Raw genomic sequence first — 24,003 nt, 5'->3', positions numbered from 1 at the left:
ACAACAACAACCCTGTGAGGTAGGTTAGGCTGACACTGTGACTAGCCCCAAGTCACCCAGTTGCCCCATGGCCAAACTGAGACTAGGTTGCTTGAGTCCCAATCCTGCATTCTTAACCACTGCGCCACACTGGCTCTCTGTTCCCTCTAACTAAATGCAAATGGATGAAAGGAAAAACAGCAGATTTAGTATGTTGGAGGCACATTAAGTAATACAGGGCCTTGTCTCTGGGTTATGCATAATGATAAACTGTGGGTAAATTTCTGTGTGAGACTCTTTTACTGTGATGGCCATTTGAGCTGTGGTAGGGGCATGCCTCCTGTGAACCAGGGTAGGGATGAGTTCTTGGGTGGTTGACAAAACAATCCAGAGCCCATGGGCTGTTTTAGAATTGCAGGTGGCTTGTTAAGTACCCCAACAATCCAGCCTTGCCAGGTCTGTATATAATGACAAACTGTATTGCTCAAATGTTTAGAATGACAGCTGCCTCTGTGGTAAGAAACCCCATGAGGAAATTCATCCATATTGACTTCTTGTCACAAGCAATGTGGCCCCCTCATCTGATATATATTGTATCAAGTCCTCTTTCTAGGAGAGCTATAGTTTATGTACTGCTTGCATATTTGCAAATGAAGCAAATATGACAAAAATGCTGTCTTCTTCCAAAGAAAAAATAAACCTGAATAGCACTTTTCTTATCCGCAAACTTCTCACTGCTTGCAAAAATAAAGAATATACAATAATGTTACTTTGTCTGTGTGTATAACTGGGCTTGTCACAATTTGCCAATGATAATAGCAATGCTTATTGATGGGGAATTAAAGCTTTCTCGAAATGCAGCATTCGTTATGCATGTAAATGCTCTGTCTTGGCTGGAAGTGATTCCACAGAGTGCATTTCTCTGATTCCCAAATAAAAAGCAGGTACTTTGTAATGCTACCTGATTAATTCTGTCTTGACTGTTCACCTGAATAAATATCAAGTCTTTTTGCAGGGCCAAGTTTTCCTCACTTTCTCTGCAGAACATATCAACTACTACCCTTGCCATTTGTTGATTCTTGTCTTCTAGCACTCCCAGAAACAGTCTTATGTGTTCTTGCTCTTTTGCTCTCCTTCCTATCTCAGACCAATCTCTGCAAGGTGTAGTTGCCAGTGAGGACTCAAAATATGTCTTTTCCTTTTTGTTGCTGTTTGTGCTTGGGATTCTATAATGTGGTGGTTGACTTTAGCTCCAGTTCCCATTCAGTGTGTGCTTGTGTGTGCGTGCACGCACGTGCACACCCACAAACACACACGAACTAAAAAATTTACTAGGTTTGTCATTGGTGAAGAACAGTGGTAGGAGCTTGGTAAGCTTGTTAACTTAAGGACAGAGGCATGTTAATAATTCAGATATTTAGGAAGACTTTAGAAAGAAGAGGGAAACCAGTTAAAACAAGGAAAGGGATTTAAGCCATGGAATGGCAAATTTAAGATACAGTTAGAAGTTTCTCCTGCTATTTATGAGTAACTAAATTGAAATAAGCTGTTCCCTGGGGTGAACTGGTAGATCTTGCCTCCTTGGCAGTTTTTAAGAAAAAATTTCTTCACAGGCATGTTTCAGCTTTAGGATAACCAGTCTTAAAGAAGGAGGTTGGATTTGGTGACCCAATTTATTCCTCTTAGCTGCATCACTGCATATGTCTTTGCAGCCCAAATGTTAATATAGCCTTTATTCCATTGCTCTGTTCCCACAGTTATACAGGGAGTTGACATGACACTGCTGGGGGTGAATAACCAGAGTTTTGCAAGACTAATGGAACAACGTTTAGCACCACTATTCATGATGTCCCATCAACAAGGAAGACGATTTAAACGAGCTACCACAGTCGGCAGCTACACAGTGCAGGTAGATGACAAGAGAGAGAGAGAGAGAGGAAAGAGGGGACACATTTTGCTATTTTCTCCTTTATTTTTGCCATTTTAATGTAAGATCTTTGTGCATAATTTAGAAACCATATGAAACCTCCTGTCAGATGTGTAAATTAGAACAAATTATGGTATTTCAGTTTAAATATTGGTAGTTAACATTATATACTGCAAATAATTATTTTCTCCTCTTCTCATTGGTAGTGAGATAGATATAATGAGTTAACACTACATGTATGCAAGGTCTACTGAAGGATTGTCTCCTTAGCTTTCAAACAATAAAAACTTATTGTGCTATACTAGTATATCCCGAATTGTAAATATTTTGCCAAGAACAATGTCTTTTTCTGTTTTGTCATGCTGATTGACACTTTCTGAATGTTGTAAGTTGGTCAATGCCCTATCACTTTTTTTTCTGTTTTCTTTACCTTAGCATTTTTCTTGTTCTCTTCCTTTAGTAGGCTTTGTATATTGGAAATAGTAATGCAGAGCGCTAGAGATCTAGGTGGTTCCAGAGGCTGGTCTCCTTTAAATTCTTGGCACTTTTTCCAAGCAGAACAAGACAAGAGGTATCTGACTGCTGAGTGCCATTTATTATGTTAGATTTGCCAGCTAGGTTGGCTTTGTGTTATGGAAGAGTATTACAAAGTTATTAACAAGAGATAACAGTGAAGTTAAAATACTGGAGCTTAGGGAAATATAGTTTATGCTAAGAAGCTGGTTCCAAACTAAATTCCTCTCTTCCCTTCCCAATCAAGTTAGTTACACCCTCAGGTAATTTACACTGCTAGTTGGCCAGATGGTGGGAATGCTGGATGCTGCTCAAGGGGTCTGCTCTTTTGAACTGGCACTGGATATGGGAATGAACACCAGCCTCTTGACTTATCTTGGGACATACTGGCCTTGGTATTAGAAATCTGCTTAGCATTCTGACTTCCCCTCTTCTTCTAGTTCCCATTCAGATTTTAGAGTATCAGTCTTAGAATGTTGTATTTTGGAAAAAGCATGCCTAGTCCTATAGCCAAAGTTGCATACCCACTATTGGGTAAATATATCATCGGCTGTGCTACAAAGTACATCTTGGTGGCTGCTGTGGACAGTGTTTGATAGGGGATAGACTTATCGTAACTTGGAGAGTTGTTTGTTGGAGAGATGAGCAAGGTACCTAGAGGATGGAAATATGGGAGAAGTGTTGGACTACTGTGCAAACCCATGGGATACATGCAGGCTCCCATTGTCATGAGTTTCTGCACAAAATGTTTTCCTTTGGACATTTATTTATACTGCAATTTTAATTGAAATATCTATTTAATTTACTAGACTGTTTGCATACAATTTTTATCTTGTTGGCACAGCAGTGAGCTTATTAAGTATTATGAATATGATCTTTTCTTGTGGTCTTTCTCTCTGTTTTTTCTTCAATAAGATGGTAAAAATGCAGCGAATTCCAGGACCCAAGGACCCTGCTGAGTTGACTTACTATACTTTGTACAATGGGAAACCTTTACTGGGTACAACAGCTGCCAAAATTTTGAGCACTGTCGATTCACAAAGGATGGCCTTGACACTGGGATATGTTGTTCAAGTACAAGCTGATCGTAAGAATTTTTTTCAGAGCTTTTGTCTACCTTTTAAACAATTTATCAATTATTATGAGTCATCTTATAAAAATACAGCCAGCAGATCCCATATGGTAGCTCATTCATTATGGGACAGTACCTCTAAAACATGCTGATTAGCCACATCTCTTGGGTACCACATCCTGTACTTTATTAATATATACCTTCAGTAATAACTTATGGAATTGCTTTCTGGGCACACGCACACATACATAGCTAGGATCACCATCCATACTAATTGACTGTTCTGTATTAAGAGGAGATGTATTGCTGATGCTATGGTGTTAGCCACAGTGGTGAATGTAGAAGTCGCCTGTGCTATCCTCACTTAGTTCGCTTGTTCAACTCTGAACAGTTTTCCTATTTTGCCTGTTCCCAAAGCAGTAAACTTGATGTTTACATTAAATGTTGGTAGGAGAATACTGTGAGAGTCTTTAAAGGCTTATGGCAGCATAGGCAATGTCCAGTTTCTAGTCAATGATAGTATTTTTCTTTCCAAAGTGAATGGATTGATAATCTAGATCTTGGCATAGTCTGGCAGTTTCCCATCTCATATTTGTAAGTAAAAAGAATAAGAATTTGTAAGAATAAAAGCAGAATGTTCAGTAATTATTTCACTGAAAGATTTTTGGTATAGCATGGAAATGCCATGGGTGTGGATTGAGCTGAAGTGCACTGTCCTGTGGGAATGCCTGTAACCCTTCAAACTCAAAGGATTGCACGCATTTATGGGAAGAACAGAGATGAACCTCATCTCTGCACTCTTCTTTCTGTACAAATCCTCTACACACTGGCCTGTTGGAGTGGGAAGGAAGGAAGCTGAGGCAGCAATGGGATTCCTCATAACTCAGTGGTGCTGCTCTCCTTCCCTCCCTGCCCTCCACCGCTGCTCAGGTACCAAACTTGACAGCCTGGTGGCTATAGGTTTGTGATTGTTAAATAAACAAACACTAGCCTTTTTAATGTTGTGTGCATTCAGTGTAAATCTTTTTGTTTCCACTAATACGCTTAAAATGATTATCCTAACATTTGCCCCCTGCACCTCAATTTTGTAAGCTTTTTGTGCTTTTGACATTGTTTTAAAAAACTTGTCAAAACTGTTTGTCAGAACAATTAATGAAAGAAGTTCTTCATTTTGGTTTACACCTTAGTCCTTTAGATTTATGGATCTTTTTACAAAGTAAAACTTGCAGTGACAACTTTTAGGTTTTCACCAGGTGATAAGTATACATCACCATATTGGCTAATCTGAAACCTGTAGATCTTTGTAGAAAATGGTCACAGAGCTGGTTCAGATGTAACTCTAAATGATAATTTAGCATTAGATTAGCCTCCTGCTGATTTCATGGATCTTTGCCCCTCCTGTGTGGCTGTGAGAAGTTTGAAAGTGTATACTTTTGTTGTAGATGAATAGAAGCTTGTCATGTCATGTGAACTTGAAGAAATTGTGGTAATTTCAACTACAGTTAGTGGAAACAAGCCAGCTTCACACTATTATTTATGAGGCTGGCTTGGTTTCACTACAGTTAAGATTAGCTACAGTCTATGAATCAAAGAATACACTAAATCAAGCTTCTCATCTCTGTGACCACGCTGAATGAAGAGGAGGTGGAGCAAGTGGATATACCTGGAGGAGGCTAGTCTCATTTTCTCAGTGCCAAACCTTATGTTTGAAGGCATGGTTTGACCATTAGCAATTTGTGCTTCACTATAGTCCCTTATATGCCACTTGCATTCTTGATATTTCAATGGAAAATAATTTATTGCAGTTGGAATTGCCTGTATGTGTGGCTTTAGATGGTAACCAAATACTGAAATCCACATATTACTTAACTTAGAAGTCATTAGTTGCTTCTGGGTAATAAATTATTTGGCTTAATAGGCAAATATATGCATGGTTATGAGAATTCCAGGCTGGTAGCAAATATTCCTTGTCTGGGAAGGGTTCTAGAAAAGGTGGTTGCCCGTCAGTTCCAGGGACTCTCGGATGAGATGGATTATAGGTCTCCCTGTTTGATGACCTATGCCAGACAGGTAGTGTGACTCTGTTGATAACTGCTGGACCTCTCAGAGGCTTTTGGTACCATCAGCCATGTTATCCTTCTAGGGTGACTGTCTGAGTTGGGACTGTCTGGTAATCTCTATATTAGATTACTGTACACGCTCTATGTTGGGCTGCTCCTGAAGATGATTCAGAAACTGCAGCTGATAGAGAATACATTTGATTAATCAAATCAGTTCTGCCCCACCTACATTGACTGCCTGTCATTTTCTGGGCTCAGTTCAAGGTGCTGGTTTTAATCTTCAAGCCTATGTGGCTTGAGACCACAATACCTGTAGGAGCACCTCTTCCAACTTTGATCTACCTGGACATTACTCTCAACCTCTGGGGGCTTCCTTCAAGTGCTTCATGGGGGTGGTGCTTGATCCATCTTTGTCACCTGAGGTTCAGGTGGCACTGCCGGCCCAGCTGCACCTGTATCTGGACAGGGATAACCTAGCTTTTATAATCTGTGCTCTGGGAATCTCTAAATTAGATTACTACAATACATTCTATGTGGGGCTCCTCTTGAAGACAGTTCAGAAACTGCAGCTGGTGCAGAATGCAGCAGCTTAATAACTGGGAGCCGTAGTTCCAAACACACAAATTTGGCAAGCACAGTTGGTAAGCACAATGCCCACTCTTCTGGGGTGGCCCATCCCATTCTTCCTTGTTTCCCCACCCAGAAAGCCTCCCACGTGACCCCCCCACCCCTCCTTCCTTCTTGGAATTGGTGCACTGAGCCTCTTGTACTTGAGCTAATGAACTCTGCTCTGTGCGTCCTGCCCACTGCTGCTGCCTGCTTCTGCAGACGAGTGCAAAGGCACTCAAGAACTGAGCAGTCATTAGCAGGAGAGGCACAGGGCATGTGGGGGCAAGCTTTCGTGAGGCCACCAGTCCAATCCACTCTCTTCTTGAGCCTCAGAAAGAGACGGGGGATGTGCAGCAGACTCGGGAAAGTTTGCTGCCATGAAGCCTGTCTCATCACTGGGGTCCAGATGGGAGGCAGATGGGGGGCTCTGAGCAGCAAGAGGGCTGCAGAATAAGGCTTTGGGGGTCACATGTGGCCTATGGACCACCCTCATCTACCATATGATGGATCTGACTCATTATAATGCAGCCTTTAAGCCTGTATTCTTTCTGCTTTGATACATACAGCTGTGGTGAAGAACCCACCCAACAACCTATGGATCATTGCAGCGGTGCTGGCTCCCATTGCTGTGGTCACAGTCATCATCATCATTATCACAGCTGTTCTATGCAGGAAGAACAAAAATGATTTCAAGGCAGATACCATGATGAACTTGCCACAGAGAGCCAAAGTAAGCGATTTCATTTCAGGCTCAGAAAGGTTAATTTACTCGTTTTTTCAGAGGTTTTTTCTTTAATTTGCTGGTTTCTTCCTCTTCTTTAACTTTCTGTGTGAGAAGGGCAATCTTGCACTTTGTTTGGACGTGTTTTCTCAAAGTGGTAAGATAGTAATCTATGCTTCAAGATAGATAGATGTCTTTTATTTATTGTATTAATTATTATTTATTTCATTTCTAGAAGCAATTTCCATTTTCAGAAATAAGCATTCATGGTCTTAAATGACTTTTCCTAGGGTATGTTGATGGAAATAAACACTGGAGATCTGCTAAAGCTGCCTTTTTCACAGACTCACAGTAAAAAATCAGCTCACATTTTGTTTTGTAGTCCTTCCTTTCAAGTGATGAGAACTGGAAAGTAGCCTTACAGGACCATTTTGTGCACAGAAGTCGTACTAGCAATTTAAGGCCTTCACAATCTGTATTTGTTTAAAACTGAAGAGCATGTATAGAAGCAAGTATATGTAATTTATAGCAGCCGGCTGCAAAACCTAAAACTGCTGCTGTTCAACACGTTTTGCCAGTCAGACCCCTAAAATTGCTGCTATGCATATTAGATGTCCATAGAAGCCGGATAATAACTGCCAATGCCCAGTCTATGCTGAACCTAAAAAGAAGCTCAGGATATTAGGGCAGCATAGATGTAACAAAATGCAGATAGTCATCTGTCCGGTGAGTAATACCAATAAACTCAGCTGTCAAAATGGAAAATAAAATTTCCAAGTCAAAATTACCAAGTCAAAATGCTAAATAATATTTCCTGATTTGTATCAAGCATTGCTTCACAGATGTTTCCAGGGTCTCATTCCAAATAAATTAATGTTCAGTAGGTACTAGAGTGATAAGTAGATATTATTGTTAAACTAATAAGGAAAGAAAGATGGATTAGCAAATGAGAAAAAGATTCAGACAATACAGAAAAATTCTAAAAATAATGATTACTTGCTTATAGATAGCCAGAAAAGGTAAAATAGCTAACCACTAAAAATAACAGTTTAAAACAAGGTTATTGACACAGGAACCAGACCCTGTGACAAACCCAGATTCCAACTTCAGTGTCATATCTGTTCTGGTAACACCCCTAACAGACCCAATAATATCACTCAGAACATTAGAGACACATACGCTTGCTTGTCTTCCATGTATATGATACATGCCATCACCTATCATTAATGCCCTTTTGTATTAATGATAGGGCCAGTATCTACAGATAGTGGTGGCAGAACACTTCAGTGTTTCAGGACTCTGTGCAACTGGTATTAAAGAGACTATGGAGAGAAAAAAACTTTGAAAGTAAGATTAGAACACAGGACTAATTTGTTAAATTACATGGACAGGTTTAATGCTATTTTGGCTTGTGTTATCAGAAGCAATTGTTCATTGAATAGCTAATATTAAGAATATGGTTGTCACTGTCAGTACTTTCTACATTTATCTTCCTTCTGACCTCACCCTTCAGAATTCTTCCTCTACATTCGTATGTCCTGTATAAAAACCTGAAATTCTTAGTAACACTCCATGTATCTGATGAAGATGGTTGTACTGCATGGAACTTGCGTAAAAATAAAATTGTTCATTTTTAAGGTGCCACAGAATTCCTTGTCAATTAAAACTAACATTGCGATGCAATCCTTTCCTGATTAAGATAACTATTTATATATTCATAATACATAAAATTTATTATTTACTGTCCATTATAAAATTATTCAAAAGCAGGGTACAAAAGGCAATAAAACCACTGTTAACTGATAAAATAATATGCAAGGAACATATATAACTAAGTATGCAAAAAAGCCTTTAGTTGGCACTGAGAGCTTGCAAGATTCAGGTGTAGAGTTTGGAATTCTTCAAGTTACCTAGGGCTGTTGTTTTCAATATGCTATTTGGACAGTGTAATTATAGGAAAAGTTGTGCACAAGGATAAGGAGCTGTAGGTTCTTCCCATTTCAGATTTATGTGCTCTAGTGTTAAATGTTTGATTACTCAAATTAGAAAAGCATTTGTTTTCATTTTAGCCTGCCTAGAGTTTTGCTCCATCAGGCGTAACAGTAACTGTAATTGCTAGCAAATTATTAAGCGTAAAATTTTGGCAATTCAAACAATTGCTGGTAATACGTGCATAGTGTTTTTAAATAGACTATGTGTTATTTCTTTTGTTATAAAAATGCCTGAAACTGCTTGAATACTGCAGACCTTCTGGATGAAAAATCTGTTCTGTGAGTACATCTGAGATAGGGTTATTTATTTGCTAAAAATTCTGTTTAAGAAATAATGTTATAACTTGGTGTGTTCGAAATCCATCAGTCGTTTAGGAGGGTGCTCTTTGGATATTGGTGGGTTCTTTCTTTACAGGAAAAAATCTACTGTTTACACATTACAAAGAGAAACCTCCTTGGGCTGCTGCTTGTATTTTTGTTTTGTGGAATATTTCTGCTTTACGTGTCTGCTTGCTCTGATTTCACATATCAAGGAGAATAAGGAGTGTGGAACTGCATAATCAATGCTGCAGTCCTGCAGCTGCTGCTAGCAGAATGCTATGCACTGCAGTTATTTGCACAGAAGGGCTGCCCACTGGATCACCACACAGAACCCTCCCTCAGTGAATGGAACTAAGCGAATTAATGAAAGAACAGAGGGGTAATGAATCCTTTAGCATTAAATATCGTACAGTGGGGAAAAGTGGTTTGCTGCACCACCCAGGCTGTAGTATAAGAACAGCTCTTCAAAAGTGGCTCAACACATGAATGTAATTTGGAAAAGATAATGGCTTTTTAAAGCAATTCATTCTGTAGCATCTTTAAAGTTCTTGAATCTTTTTTCCATCCTTGATTGATTTAATAAGTGGGATATTCTCTAGTACTGTATACTTTGAAGCATTTGTTTCAATTGACTAAATTAAAAAACTGGAGAAAGTAAATGAATGTGATTAATTATGTTCTTCTTAAACAACTTCAAAATAAGGATAGATAGCCACAATCAACTTGTGGGGAGTTTATACCTGATAAAAATTGTAATATGTTGCCAACGCTAAATGGTTTAAACTGAGTATGTTGAACTTTATTAATGTTTTACTAGTGTCTTGATTCTCTGGCTATGGTTTGGGTTTGCATGTGTGTGAAAACTGTGTTCCTTTTAATTATTGGTGTAATTTTAGAGAAAGTGATTTTCTATTTGAAGGGCAGCAAAAGTCAGTTGTATGTGTCTTGGGCCCTAAGCCTTTATGATGAATCACATTCTAAACATCTTTAAATCATGATGGTATTTGCATGTGTATGTGTATGCTAATTCTTTTTCATATCTGTGGAACTGACATTTAGCCAGCTTTTGACTTCTGTTGAAATTTTAGTGAAATTAGCGTATTACAATGCTGAAGTTGTCTGTGTAGCTCCTTTCTTGGCTCACACATGTCAGCTCACATACCTTTGCCAGAGCTGAATTAATCATTACATCATGATAACCACAAAGCACAATGGTGCCCCAATCAATGTAAAATCTGTTATATATAGACATTTGTTGAATGTGAAATCATAATTTAAGAGTTTACCTATGTGAAAAGCCTACTTTTCCCCTCATGAATTTGTTCGTCATTTTGAAATAAACTAAAATAAATAGGGTATAATCCTGTTGCTTCCCGACATCATTTGGGGGGGCCCATAGGATGATTTGGAGCCCTAACTTTGAGGTCCTCTGACCTTGGTGCTGGAATTCTGAAGACCGAGCTCCTGCCTCACTGCCTTGCTGCCGGTGTAGAAAGAACTGTGCCAGCTGCCTTTCCAAGGTCATGAATCAGCCTTAGGGAGGCAGAAAGCAGAAAAAGTAGGAGGCTGTGACTGACGGCTCATATTGTATCCAAGTGGTAGTCCAACCTCCTTCCCTTCTTCTCTGCAGTGCTTTAGCTAGATGGCCAACAGCATCCACCTACATGAACTGCAAGGTGCAAAGCATGACAGCAGCAAAGATCATCACCACTGCACCTCTCATCGTACATTGGATACACTTGAGGGCCAGTGAGATAGGATCACACACAAAACTAAACAAAAGCAACAAAACATCCTAAGCAAAAGAAAAAGAAAAAAGAGGGACGGGGGCAATACAGAGTAATATCACAATATAACTAAGGAAGCAAAGAAATTATTAAAAAATAATCCACAACTCAGAACTCAGTATGAAACTAGGTGAGATGGGGAGCTCATGACTACAGACAGCAATGCTGTCACTCAACTCTCCCTTGTAACGTTAAATGTATAACATGACCTCAGTATGTTGAGAATTGATGTAAACAAGAACCTATGGGCTGGAAGCAGAGAATTTCTCAACACGGTGATATAATTGGGGCAGGCGGGGTAGAAGAATTTAATGGCTAAACTTTGGTCCATACAGGGAGGAACGTCTGACTTCCTAACATAGAGACAAATGTATTCTAGTGCTCAGTTTAAAGCAAAGGGAAAATCCCAATTTGAAATGGCCCGAGAAAATTGCTGATGATCTTTAGCAGCTGGAATGAAATGGAAAAAACAGAAAAACTTGGGAAACAGAGTGTTATCAGGCAATTGATGATTAAACCAACAATCTGTTATAGTCAGGCCAACATTGCAGTTCACAGTCCCTATGAGTAGCCCTGGGGTGGGAATTTTCTGATCAGTGTCCCTGCAGATTGTTGTTGGAGGATGCAGGTAGGTATATAGCCTGGTGTACTACGGGTAGAATATACCAGTCAGTCAACACAGGAGTAAGAAGGCACTCTGCTGTTGATACCAGTCCTCCCCAATCCAGGATCCTGGTGCTGCTTACCCATCACAGAGGCTAGTATAACACAACTCTGTGCCTTTCTCTGACGTGACAACTCTGTGAATGCAAGGTGAGATTACACTGAGATTACAGTGTAAAATTGAGATTACACTGGCCTGCACTCTCATGTGCTCAACATCATTGCCTTGATTACGTTTTCCTTACAAATTCCGAATCACTGCTTCCAAGTCTTAGGCTCCTTGTTCATGCTTCAGAGACTACCCAGTACTCTTATTCTAAGTTCTTTGGCAAATAATTCCCACAGATGTTAAATGTTGCTTTGAATTAAGTGTGCTTAAAACAGCAGTTTAAGGAGTATGCAGGAGAATGATAAAAAATATAAACTGTTGAAAATAATGCTGGAAAAAAGCTAGCAATTGATGACCAAAGGTCTCCCTAAATGAGATTAGCAAGGTTGAAAAAAAGTATAGTGGTTTGTCTTTTTATGAATTTGTACAGATGGCAGCATTGTGATAGTCCACTAACAGTTAATCTGACAATTTTAATTTGTATTAAAAACTGTTCTGTTTATTAAAAATTGAGAAAGGATGAAAAACTTCCTCAAGCAGTTGGTTTTCAGTCTATTGTATTTTTCTTTTTTCTTGTTTTTGACAAAGAAAATAAATTACATGGCATGATAGGTGATACATGCGATTTCTTTTTACACATCGATTACATGAATAACTGCAGGCTCATTTTGAAGGAAGGCAGGCAAAACGGGGAGTGTTTAGGCATGGTAAATCAGCCTTGTAAATGCCTGTAGGCTTTTTTTGGGCTATCCAAGTTCAGCAGAGAACTGAATTTTGTGATAGGTATGCAAAAATGTTTAAAAGGGTTGAATTTTGAATCTAAAATGTTCGGCTTAGTACCAGATATAATAAAAATATTACAGCAGATTCATCAAATTCACTCATCATGATTCCTATATGTAATCACAGTTGTGCTAAGCTTTGAGGAAATGACAACTGGAATTGAGAACACATGTATTTCTTCTGTGGCCAGAACAGTTCTGATGGCTTTTGGGGGGGTTGTTTTGTGAAATATGTTAATAGGCATTTACAATAGTGATGGAGTGGTGTTCAGCTCCGGACATATGTTTTGGATGTTATGTTCCATGGGTCTACCTCCTGGGTCCATTTCATAATGGCTCAGACTCCAGATACCAAAATTAATTCATCCCTGTTCCCCTTTTTTCTTGCTTCATGTGTAGGGTAGAAAGGAGTACTTCTGACCACCATGAGGTGTCAGGCTAAGCACCTATGCTAAGTACTTCTAGTATGTATGGTTGTTGTGTTACATATCAGATGGGCATTCTTTCTAAAGTACACTGAAGTGAGAATTTTCTTTCCATTTGTATTAATCAGTGAATTGAAGTATAAAGATACAGTTGGGACCACATTTGGATAATTCACAAAGGATAATGTATATAATTTAGGCTGGTATACTTTCAGAATATCATATGCATCTGTTAAATGTAATTTATTTTCCCACATTACTGAAGAAAAACTAATGTCTACAAAGCAAACAGTGTTGTAAAGAACAATGTTATCCAATTGGTTAAGTTTACAAATGGATATATTCCAGTTTGTAGATAACATAGAAAGCCTGAAGGATTGGTTTATTGTGTTGACGTATAATTTATGGAGTAACACAAGGTTGAAACTTAATATTGCCAAACCATTTTGTTCTGGACAAAAAAGCAACAGTGCTTGAAGGCATTGAATTCAGCAAGGTCAAGATTTATGCACGTGAAGGCATAAATCATCTTGTTTATATTAATATATTCAAAAAGTTGATTAATTTGTTAAAAAACAAAGACTCTTGGAATATTTCCTGTTAACCTAGTGTTCCTTGTGAAGATACTGTCAGCTGATACATTTTCCATGTTTTCTTTTTCTTTCTTCCAATAAGTTAATTTTTTGCTTAAAAACAGGGCTGTATCAAATACTGTTTCATTGCTGTTTGGTACTCCTTTATGCTGAAGGCAGCTGCTGCAGTTTCTTGGTGGCATTTTCCTTTGTCTTTGTCCTCGTGGTTCTCAGCTTCATTACCCTATACTGTGATTTAATTTTGTTTGCTGTGGCAAAACTTATGATGCTATTATGGGTGCCTGAAAACAACACCATATTGGGTCATCACAGCCAATCAGGGAAGAGGAAATTGACACCAAAAAGAACAACATCGGAACAATTCAAATTGTGTTAGCAAGAAAGGATAAAAATAGTTTGCTCTTCCAGATTCACAAACAGGAACACAAAACAAGCTATGTTATTTAAGCTCAACCTTAGAATACTTCAGAATAAATAAAATTCATATTTCTTTTCCTTTTTTACAATAGCAACAATAGATACATGACTGAATTTTTCATCACTGTCCCATGCATACAGTTTGAAGCTCTGGCTACAATTTAGAATTGTGCAGTTTAATATCGTAAGTGATATATGTCAGATTCAAGGAATTTCCATTTTTATTTTATCTCAACAGCCAGTCCAAGGCTTTGACTATGCCAAACAACACTTAGGCCAGCAGGGAGCTGAAGATGAAGTTTTACCTGTTACCCAAGAGACTGTAGTATTGCCACTTCCTGTGAGAGATACTCCTGCCTCCCAGGAGAGAGAAATTGTTCAGGATGGGAGTACAGCAAAAACTGCAAAGTCCAATGATACAAGAAAGAGGTAACTATTGACAGAAGAAGGTTAACCTGGGCTTGTTTGCTTGCCTAACCTGCTGATGACTGATGGCTGATTCAGTGTTTATGGAAGTTTTTCAGGAAAGAAAAAAAGTGCTATAAAAACAAGTAACTTAACAAAAATTTAAATGACTTCCATGGAACAGAGAACCTCAGCTGAGTGAGGCGGATGCTCTAGTCATAACCCCTCGAGCTGCCCAGCCACTCTTTTCTGTGCTTTGATAGTTACCAGTCTAGACTTCAATAATGTATTTTATGTAGGGATGCTATTGTTCAAAATATAGTGCTAAGTTCTAAACTAGGACAGGTGGGAATGGGAATGTATGTTATGACTGGTTGCACCATTCCAGTGGCTGCTGGGTAAGATAAGAACATAAAAGCCATGCTGGATTGGACCAAAGGTCCATCTTTTCCAGCATCCAGTATCCATGGTGGCAAAACAGCTGCCCACTGTATCCCTCAACAGGATGGGTACACGCCCTCCCTCTGCCCAAGCTCCTCAGCAACTGGTATATGTAGTCATGTAAAGGAGACAGCGGGGACTGCAGGTGGCGCAGTGGTTTAAACCGCTGTGCTGCTGGACTGATTGATCAAAAGGTTGCCGGTTCGAATCTGCACAACGGAGTGAGTTCCCGTTGCTCCATCCCACCTCCTGCCAACCTTGCAGTTCGAAAGCATGCAATTGCAAGTAGATAAAAAGGTACCACTTCAGTGGGCAGGTAACAGCGTTCCGTGCACTTCGGTGTTTAGTCATGCCGGCCACATGACCACGGAGACTGTCTGCGGACAAACGCTGGCTCTCTCGGCTAGGAAACGGAGATGAGCACCGCCCCCTGGAGACAGGCATGACTGGACTTAATGTCAAGGGGAAACCTTTACCTTTACCTTTTAAAGGAGACAGCACACAGCCAGTGAGGCTAGTAGCCACTGTTATCCTCCTCCCTCATGCATTTATGCAATGCTTTTTTAAATCTGCCCTCATTGGTGGCTATCACCATTTCTCATGGCAGCAAATCCCATAGCTTAACTATATGCTGTGTGAAGATGTACTTCCCTTTAGCTGTCCCAAATCTTCCACCAATCAGGTTCTTGGGACAGGAGGGAGAGAAAAATATATCCTTCCCCACTTTCCCCTGGATGCCCCAGACCCCTTTTTAAAAAATGGTGTTATGCTGGCCATTCTCTAACCCAATGGTTGGAGGGCTAATTTTAGGAATATGTTAAATATTTTGGTTAAAAGGTCATCAATTTAATGCTTGAGAACTAAGATGGATACTATCCAGACCGGGTGATTTGCTGATTTTCAGTCTGTCAGTAATGTTGGGAATGTCATCTTTTGTCACTACTAATTCCTCAGCCTCCCTTCCAGAATCTATTAGCACAGAGACAGGTGTCTGCTCTGCATGCTCTACTGAGAAGACTGACAAAAAGGATTCATTCAGCTTCTCTGAAAACTCCTCTCCGCACCATAGTCCTTCTTTAATCCCATTATCATCCAATGGCCCAACTGCCTTCTTAGCTTCTTTCTTTTGATATATTTTAAGAATTCTTTATTGTTGGCCTTGATATTGTTAGCAGTGTGCTCCTCAAACTGTTTTTTGCTTCTCTGATTGTCAGCTTGCATTTTCCATGTGCAAACTTGTGGTCCTGTCTGTGATTTTCATTTGGGCAAGACTTTAGTTTGTTGAAGGAACCTTTCTTTTCCCTAATAGTTTCCTTGACTCTGCATTTAACCATGCTGGTGATTTCCTGGACTTTGTGATAACTTTTCTCACCTGTGATATGCATATTATCTATATCTCTAATAGAATGTTTTTGAGCAATCTCCTAGCACTTTAAAGTGATTTAAACTTCTTGATTCTCCCCTTCAGCTTCTTCTTTACCAATTCCCTCATTTTTGAAAAGTTTCCTCTTTTGAAGTCAAACGCAACTAGATTTGACCTCTTTGGCAGTCTTCCACAGCAGCACAGTGTTCATTCATAAGTATGAATCCTAGCTTATTATCTGCCAATAAGTTCAGCATCTTCAAGGGGCTGTTCAGGTTTTATATACGTGCACATATAAGCATATGCACCAGATCAGAAGTACATTGTAGGACTTTTAGGATAGTACTTTGCCAAGATCAAGGAGAATCTCATTTTCAAATGAAAACAGGATATTTCCTGTGGGGAGGAAGCCAGGGTGCTAACTCCCCCTTTTTTCTCCTACATTTAATCCCAGGGGAAAATACTATTGAAGCAGAGACAGGGAATGACCAGAATGATGTCTCAGGAGGTTCAGGGTCATGCATGATGAAGATGGTTATCTTTCTGCAGTACAGATTGACTGCAAGATAATCAGAGGTATACCCCTTCCTAATAGACTGTGGTCATAGTATTAAACAATAGTTTAGCTTTTTGTGCACACCTTGGGCATGTTTTCCCCTTGCAGCAGTTGCCCTGTGGAACAGATTGGGCTGACCCCAAACAAGCTGTAGTAGTGTTAACACTGGTTTATTGAAAACTAGCTAGCTTTGAACTAATTAATGATCCAGGATTGTTTAAATAACCCATGTATAATACAGTGGCTTGAACATTAAAAGAAACCATGGCTAGCTGAAACTGAAGCAGAGGCTTTCTACCTCTTTGCAGGTTCGAATAATAAACATATTATATTTGTTTATTTGATTTGTTTAATAAGCATGAATAAAATTATACATTTTGTATATGTAAGCAAGTGCTCAAAGCTTATAGAGATCATGTATTTGTGACTAAATGCCTTTTCATTATAAACTCACAGAAAATGATTAAAACACCAGTTTTATTTTCTGCATAGAGTCCATTAAACGATTAACAATTGCTTAACTCTTCACCTTAACTTTCTTGGAATGAGTGTGCAGGCATTTTCTAAAAGAATGTTAGGATAAAGAGTTATGCAACTAAAATTGTTTAATGACCTCTGTATGAAAAAAGAACTTGCTATTTTACAATATTTTCTTTATCACTGAGTTTATAAATGAGAGATAGTCATTTGTGGATGCATATGAACCTTGCTGCATTTTAGGCTGTGATACAAAATGTTTTGCAGCTATTGTGAACCCCTGCTTTTACTGTGTTTCTGTATTGCAACATATTTTAATTTTTATTTTGCATAAAAATCAGAATAGAAAAGTCAGTGATGCAAGCCAAGCAAATGCAATAACCTTGAAATGAGGAGTATGCAGGAGAAACTTACAGTCTTCTTCCTTGTGTTGCTATGGTTACTTGCAGCAGGTCGCCTAGTGAGAATGGTTCTGTCATCAGCAACGAATCAGGAAAGCCCAATTCAGGCAGAGGCTCTCCACAGAAAGTAATGGCACAGCAGAAAGTGACAAAAGAGGAGGGAAGAAAGAGGAATGGTGAGAAATGTTCCCTGATGAAAAATCTACTATATGTCTGCCATTTCTCTCATGGAGATAAGTTACTACAGTCCTGGAAACCACCCTTATTTTTTGAAAAGTCCTAATAATCCTTTTTGCATCTCTTCTTATATATAACTGTGTTTCCTGTTTTTACACATTTTGTGCTCTATAAAGCAGCCCTGCTATCACGGAGCCCTGTATTTATTCAGACTCTGGAGGCTTTGCAATCATTGGTTCGTTTTCATAGGGCATTAAGAAAATAGGGCACAGTGGTTTGCATACATGAAGCTAGATTTGTATCTGTGGCACCTGGACTTTTATTTCTATTTTAGTGTGGCTTTTAATTGGCCTAGATCCAATACTATGCCTTAATTAGGCAAAATTGGGTGTGAAAGGATTTGATGTCTCCCTAAGGTATAGCTTGCTCTTTGTTCTTTCTTTTGCTATGTCTTAGCTATGGCCCTGAACTGAAGATTATCTTGATTTTTAAACTCATTTTTCATTCTGATGCAGGGTTTGTGATTGTCTACCAATAGTGAATGAAAAATTGACATTAATTACTTTTTCTGGGTTGCAAATGTTGTATATTGTCATTGTCTCTTTAAAATTGGTGTCTTCACTTCATTTTCTGTCTGGTTTTCTGTGAATGGATCATTCTTAAAACTTGCAGCCCCCTCATAAAATGTGCAAAAAAATGTGCATCAGGATAGGTTTATAAAGTATAGCATTTCATATGCATGAAAAAGAATAAATCAGTTCTTGAAGATAAATAGCTGGTAGCAGATGTTTAGGACTAGTTGTTTGTTTGGCTTCAATTCTCAAACCACTTGTTCTGGAAAAGATCCACTGAATTTTGAAGTAGTCCCTGAGTAAATTGTTTCATCATGGCTTGGTATTTTTAGCCACTTGATGTTGAAAATCTACATATTTCACATTATGTGTTAGCCATACACTGAAACTAACCTATGGTAGCAATTCTCGTAAATTCAGAATCTAACTGATTTTATAAAAACAGCATGTAATTGTACACAGATTGTATTTGGATATTGAAAATTTAATTCACATTTTAAAACTCCTTCTTTGAGAAGCATTCATGAAACACCATTTATTATCCATTTGTCTGTTTGAAACATATTGGTGAGGATATGTTATTTTGTTTTGTTTGTTTGTTTCCTTTGGCATTTAGGTTTTAAGTCCTCAAAGAAAATTGGTAAGATGTTTTAGTTTCTTAATTAAAATCATACTAATATTTCATATAATCAACATTAATCACAATTCTAATGCATCTTTAGAATAAACAATGAAAATAACTGTTGAAGCTAGTCATTCACTATAAATTTATTTACAGTAAGACGGTGTGTGTGTGCGACAGAGAGTGATCCTTGCATTTGACATTGGGTCAGGTCTGAGTTATACTTACAGACGATCTGCTGAAATCAGTGGGGCAAGTTAGCCATGACTAATTTCAATCCCATTATATTTTTGTGAGTCTACTTTAAGCATGATGAAGTCTGGATATATTCGGTGACTTGAAACATTTCATTGGTAAGGTATTAGGGTGGATAACTTGTGACTTTCCAGATGTTTTGACCTATAGCTCCTATCTGCCCTCACTATCAGCTGGACTGGCTAAATCTGATGGGACTTGTCAGCTAGCACTACAAGTGGTAATGAACTTTTATCAGCAGAATGGGAATGATTTCCTGTGATTTCTCCTCCCTGGTGCAGCCTTCTGTGTTCTTCCTAATCTGTTCCCCCAAATTTATGGAACAGATTTTGGAGGAGAGGAGGAAGAATCCCCAAAACAATAGTTCCCTCTCTGTTACACTGATAGAAGCCTTCTGTCATTGGATGTACACTAGTTGGAGATCTAAACACTATTATATAAGTACCAGCTACTATTATTTTCGGGATGCGGAGTTCTTCCTTGCAGTCTCTGTGCATCACACATATTTGGGTGCTGCGCCTGTGCAGTGCCTGTTGTCAGGAAGATTTTACAGCTTTAATGGTTTTTGGCGGGAACTCCACAACCCCCTCCTCCCCCCAGTATAAATGAGAGATCTTGAAGGAGCTCTGTGGGAAAGGTTTAAATGAAACATTGCTGGAGCTAGAAAAGAAAGGGGTGATGATAGGTTGATCTGTTTGCCTGCACAGAGGCTCTCACAAACTGTGGTCTCCCTTGTGCTCTGTGTAGTGAATCAAATCTTCCAGGTTTCATTTGAAATGTGTTTTCACAGGATTTCTGCTCATCACAAGTGGGAAACATGTGGCTCTACAGAGGTTTTTGAACTGTAACTCCCATCAGCTGTAACCAGCCTGGTCAGTAGTGAAACATGGCAGGAGTTGTAGCTCAGTAACATCAGGAGCTCCACACATTCCCTGTCCTTGCTGTACAAAGAAGCAAAGTTTCCTTCTAAATATTGTTTAAAGATGCATTAAGTGTAAATCTAGCTGTGAAAGGTGGCTGGGAAGAAGATTTTGTGCCAAAGCTGAGGGACCTGCAGAAAAAAAGCAGAACTGGGAACACCTTGCTGCTCAGAGAAGGTCGCAGCTCAAACGATTAGCGTCTTATAGCCTTTGCTATTCAGTAAGGCCCAATAGCTAACCTGGGTGGCTAGGACCAAGTCAGACTCTGTAAGTACTTCATTGTTCCAACGTGTGGTTCTGATAGTTTACCACATGGGAAAATGACATGCAGAACCAAAAATTATCTGATTCTAGTTATAGCATCTCCTGACAGAAACATATGGCAGATAAAGGACTTCATGACATGTTCATACCAGTGGCAGGAGCAACTTGGCATACTTAAAGAGGGAAAAGTATGGAGCCCCATGCCATTGATATTCATGGTTATTCCTCTGTAGGGAATAGCTGCTTTGTTTCCTCATCAGAGTTGTTCCATGATCAAAAAGCCACTGGGTATTGTGGTGCATTTGTAATATCCTTGGAATAAAACTAGCAAAGCTGCAAGATCCAACAGGCAAAAGCTGTATGTTGGATAATAACAATAATAAGCTGTATGTTGTCTGAGTTAAGTCTTTAATGCATGCATTCAAAGTCAGATATTTTCTGCTCAGGAAAAAAATCAGAATCTGAAAATTGGAATAACGCTTTACTATTCGCATTGGTTGATTTAAGGGCTCAAAGTTAAGACTGGTTCATTAGTTGTCATAGTGACAAACCAATTTTAGATCCAATTCTTTTGACTTTTAGTTAGAGAGGAAAATGACAACATTTCATGATTACTTCTAAAGGATAAACTTTAATATAGCTCTTCTTAAAAGCTTCTCTGACTTAGGCTCAGCATGTCATATCAGGCTTGTGAGAGCACAAATGGGAAATAGATGATTTAGTAGAAGCAGGAAGGCTTGACCAAGGGACTTGATATTTTAGGAGACTTGGCCTGCCGTTTACAGTTAGGATCCAATATTAGGGTTTTTAAAATAAAGCTAATTTAAATTCCTGCTTTTCATAGGTTGATGATATAGATCAGCTCTTCATACTTCGCTGAATGTTTCACTTAATCTTTTCTCCAATAAAGGATATAGTACTATTAGCTACTGGGATACGTTGAACACCCCTGCCCTATTTGTGGTTTGAAAAGTCATGTTTCTTTTCACAGTTCTTTTGCATTTATTTAGTTTATAGAATCATAGAATACTAGAGTTGAAAGAAGTCAGAAGGCCATCAGGTCCATTCCCCTGCTTAGTGCAGGACACCAAGTAAATCGATTCCTCTCAGATGGCTGACCAGTTGCATCTTGATTGTGTGAGAGCCCACAGCCTCCCTAGGTAATTGGTTCCATTATCATACTGCAGTCTTTATGGTCCTCTAAAGGGCTATATGTATGTTTAAGTCCCTGGCCTCTGTATAGAGGAGGAACAATGCCAGAGGAGCAGTACAAAGGAACTTTTCTCTTTCTCTGTGAAACTGTAAATTAGCATTGGGAAAAGTTTGGTGGATTCCTTAGCTTGGCCACGCAGGCTAGCTTGTAGGCAGCACATTGGAGACAACTCACCTGTTAGCCTGTGTCCTTTTGAGTGGATTCAGTATTGTTGACACACATAGAAACAACAAAAGGCCACCTTGTTGAGAAAGGTCTCTTGAGTTCTGAATCTGTCACACCCTAGCTATGATCCCAAGTTCTCGCCAGAGAGAGCCATAAATGTACTTGAGGGCTTTGTTGTCTTTCCAGCTTATCAGTCTTCTCTGCTAAAAGGTATTTATTAATAACCTTGGCCTGAAATGTTTGTTCAGTAAGTTGTAGGCAGGTTGGGGTGGGCTCCATGGGACTTTGTGCAATCCCAAGAGGCAGTGCTTTGCTAGAGACCTCATTAATCTCAGCAGCAAAAGAGTGCCAGTGTAAATATGCAGAATATTTCAGTGGACTCTAGTTTCTATAGTAACTAGGCTATTTTTTTCTGTTTCCACAAAAAGTCTAGTAAATGCTTAGTGTGTCTGAGATTTAGAAAGAATGGTTACATATAATGAATATGAAAGGATGTATTTGAGCTAAGTACAAGCACAAAATAAAATAAAAGCTTGTGATGTCTCTTCTTCCTCTTCCATTGTGGTATTCACCACCTCCTGCACTTCCCATGAAGGTATATTAAGTTGAAAACCATTTGTCATAGATGTAAAAATTATAGTTAAGGCCTTTATAATTAGGTTTGCTGTATTCTGGCAAGTTCATTTCAAAGTCCTGATACATGATAACATTCTGCAGGTGCAGCTTTCCTTATCACTGTCATAATTTGTGAAATTATGTCTGATGCAGGCAATCCAGTACCTCTTTCTTCAGGTACTTTTCACTTAGAAATCATCAATGGATCATAGTGTTCAATGCTGTAGTTACTTGAGGTTCACAGTGGAAGCTGATAATATTGATGGAGTCAGATCAAGGCAGGTCCAGTTAGTGGGCAGAGTAGGCAAGAAGATATATTTCACTCAGGATAGCTATGTCAAGACATGAGCATCTTGACCAGGGAAGAAGCCATCCTAGGCAGATGAAAACAAGACCATAGATACTCCAAACATTCTACTACTCTTCTGTCAGGATAATAGGAAGACCTCACCTCAACAGGGAACTAAAATCAAGTGTAGCCTTTCATCAATTGAAAGGAATTGTGTGATAAATTGTGATCTCCTGGAGAAAGCTGACTGCATTCTTAGAATAGCCTCACATTTCTTAGGTTTCTGTGAGGCTGAAGATATGACGGTTCTGCAAGGGCCCTGGATGAAGTACTGGTTGTCCTATCCTCAAGGAAGCAGCCTGTATTTCACCCTTATCCGAGTCCTTCATAGTGCATTCCAGAGCCAAATACTTAAGAAGTGATTTATAGTCTTTTTGCTCATTGGAGGGTTCTTCAGTGTATTGATCAGTTTGATGGTGGTAATGGTGGATAGTAAGGTTAAAGATCTAGCTTTTTATTTAGATGATGACAATGCTTGGTCATATTATATGTATGATCTAAGAATATGGCAATTCTTTATTCTTGAGAAAAATAATGTATTATCACTGAACAGATGTAATAGAGAAATAAAAAGAATGGGGACCTGACAATGTATAACTGTATAAAAGCTTTGTCACAGATACCATGCTCTGCTTGTATTCCAAGATTTGTAGTCTCCTAAAACTCCATTCAGAGGGTCCTTGAGGAAAGACAGTCTTTATCACTTAAGTACTATGCCAAATATTTATTTGTGTGTTGTATTCATTTGATTTTCCATAAATTATGCAAGATGCCAATACAATCTAAAATTAATGTACCGATACACCAAGAGCCAGTGTGGTATAGTGGTTAAGAGCATGGGACTAGGACTCAGATGATCTGGGTTCTAGTCCCTGCTCAGCCATGGAGCCAACTGGGTGACTTTGGGCCAGTCACAGACTCTCAGCCCAACCTACCTCACAGGGTTGTTGTTGTGGGGATAAGATGGAGGAGGAGATGTAAGCTGCCTTGAGCCCTTTGTGGGAAAAAGGCAGGATATAAATCAAAAAATAAATAAATAAAGTACAAAAGTAATAATAGCAATGTGGAAACAGTGAATAAAAGCAGACTTCACAAATTATTGACTGTGAGGTTCAATAATTAATACAGATTTTCTATCTGTATAATAGAAAATGAGGTGTAAGAAGCTCTTTGTGAATATATTAGAACAAATAAATTCATCTGGGACCCTCTGAAGCCTGGAATACCAATTCAAGGTAT

General features: G+C 38.9%; 1 protein-coding gene across 1 annotated transcript in view; it reads left to right on the top strand.

The window, feature by feature from the left end:
- KIAA1549L (KIAA1549 like) overlaps nucleotides 1–24,003 on the top strand; it is a 119,629-nt gene that overhangs the window by 39,696 nt on the left and 55,930 nt on the right. The window contains exons 9-13 of the mRNA XM_044425840.1: nucleotides 1,737–1,888; nucleotides 3,335–3,506; nucleotides 6,727–6,890; nucleotides 14,208–14,398; nucleotides 17,661–17,788. Coding sequence (XP_044281775.1) covers nucleotides 1,737–1,888; nucleotides 3,335–3,506; nucleotides 6,727–6,890; nucleotides 14,208–14,398; nucleotides 17,661–17,788 — 807 coding nt within the window. The remainder of the gene's footprint in view (nucleotides 1–1,736; nucleotides 1,889–3,334; nucleotides 3,507–6,726; nucleotides 6,891–14,207; nucleotides 14,399–17,660; nucleotides 17,789–24,003) is intronic.

This window comes from Varanus komodoensis, unplaced genomic scaffold (assembly GCF_004798865.1).
Source record: "Varanus komodoensis strain SLA01 unplaced genomic scaffold, ASM479886v1 scaffold16, whole genome shotgun sequence".
Classification (NCBI taxonomy): domain Eukaryota; kingdom Metazoa; phylum Chordata; class Lepidosauria; order Squamata; family Varanidae; genus Varanus; species Varanus komodoensis.
This window is presented reverse-complemented; position numbering and strand designations above follow the sequence as displayed.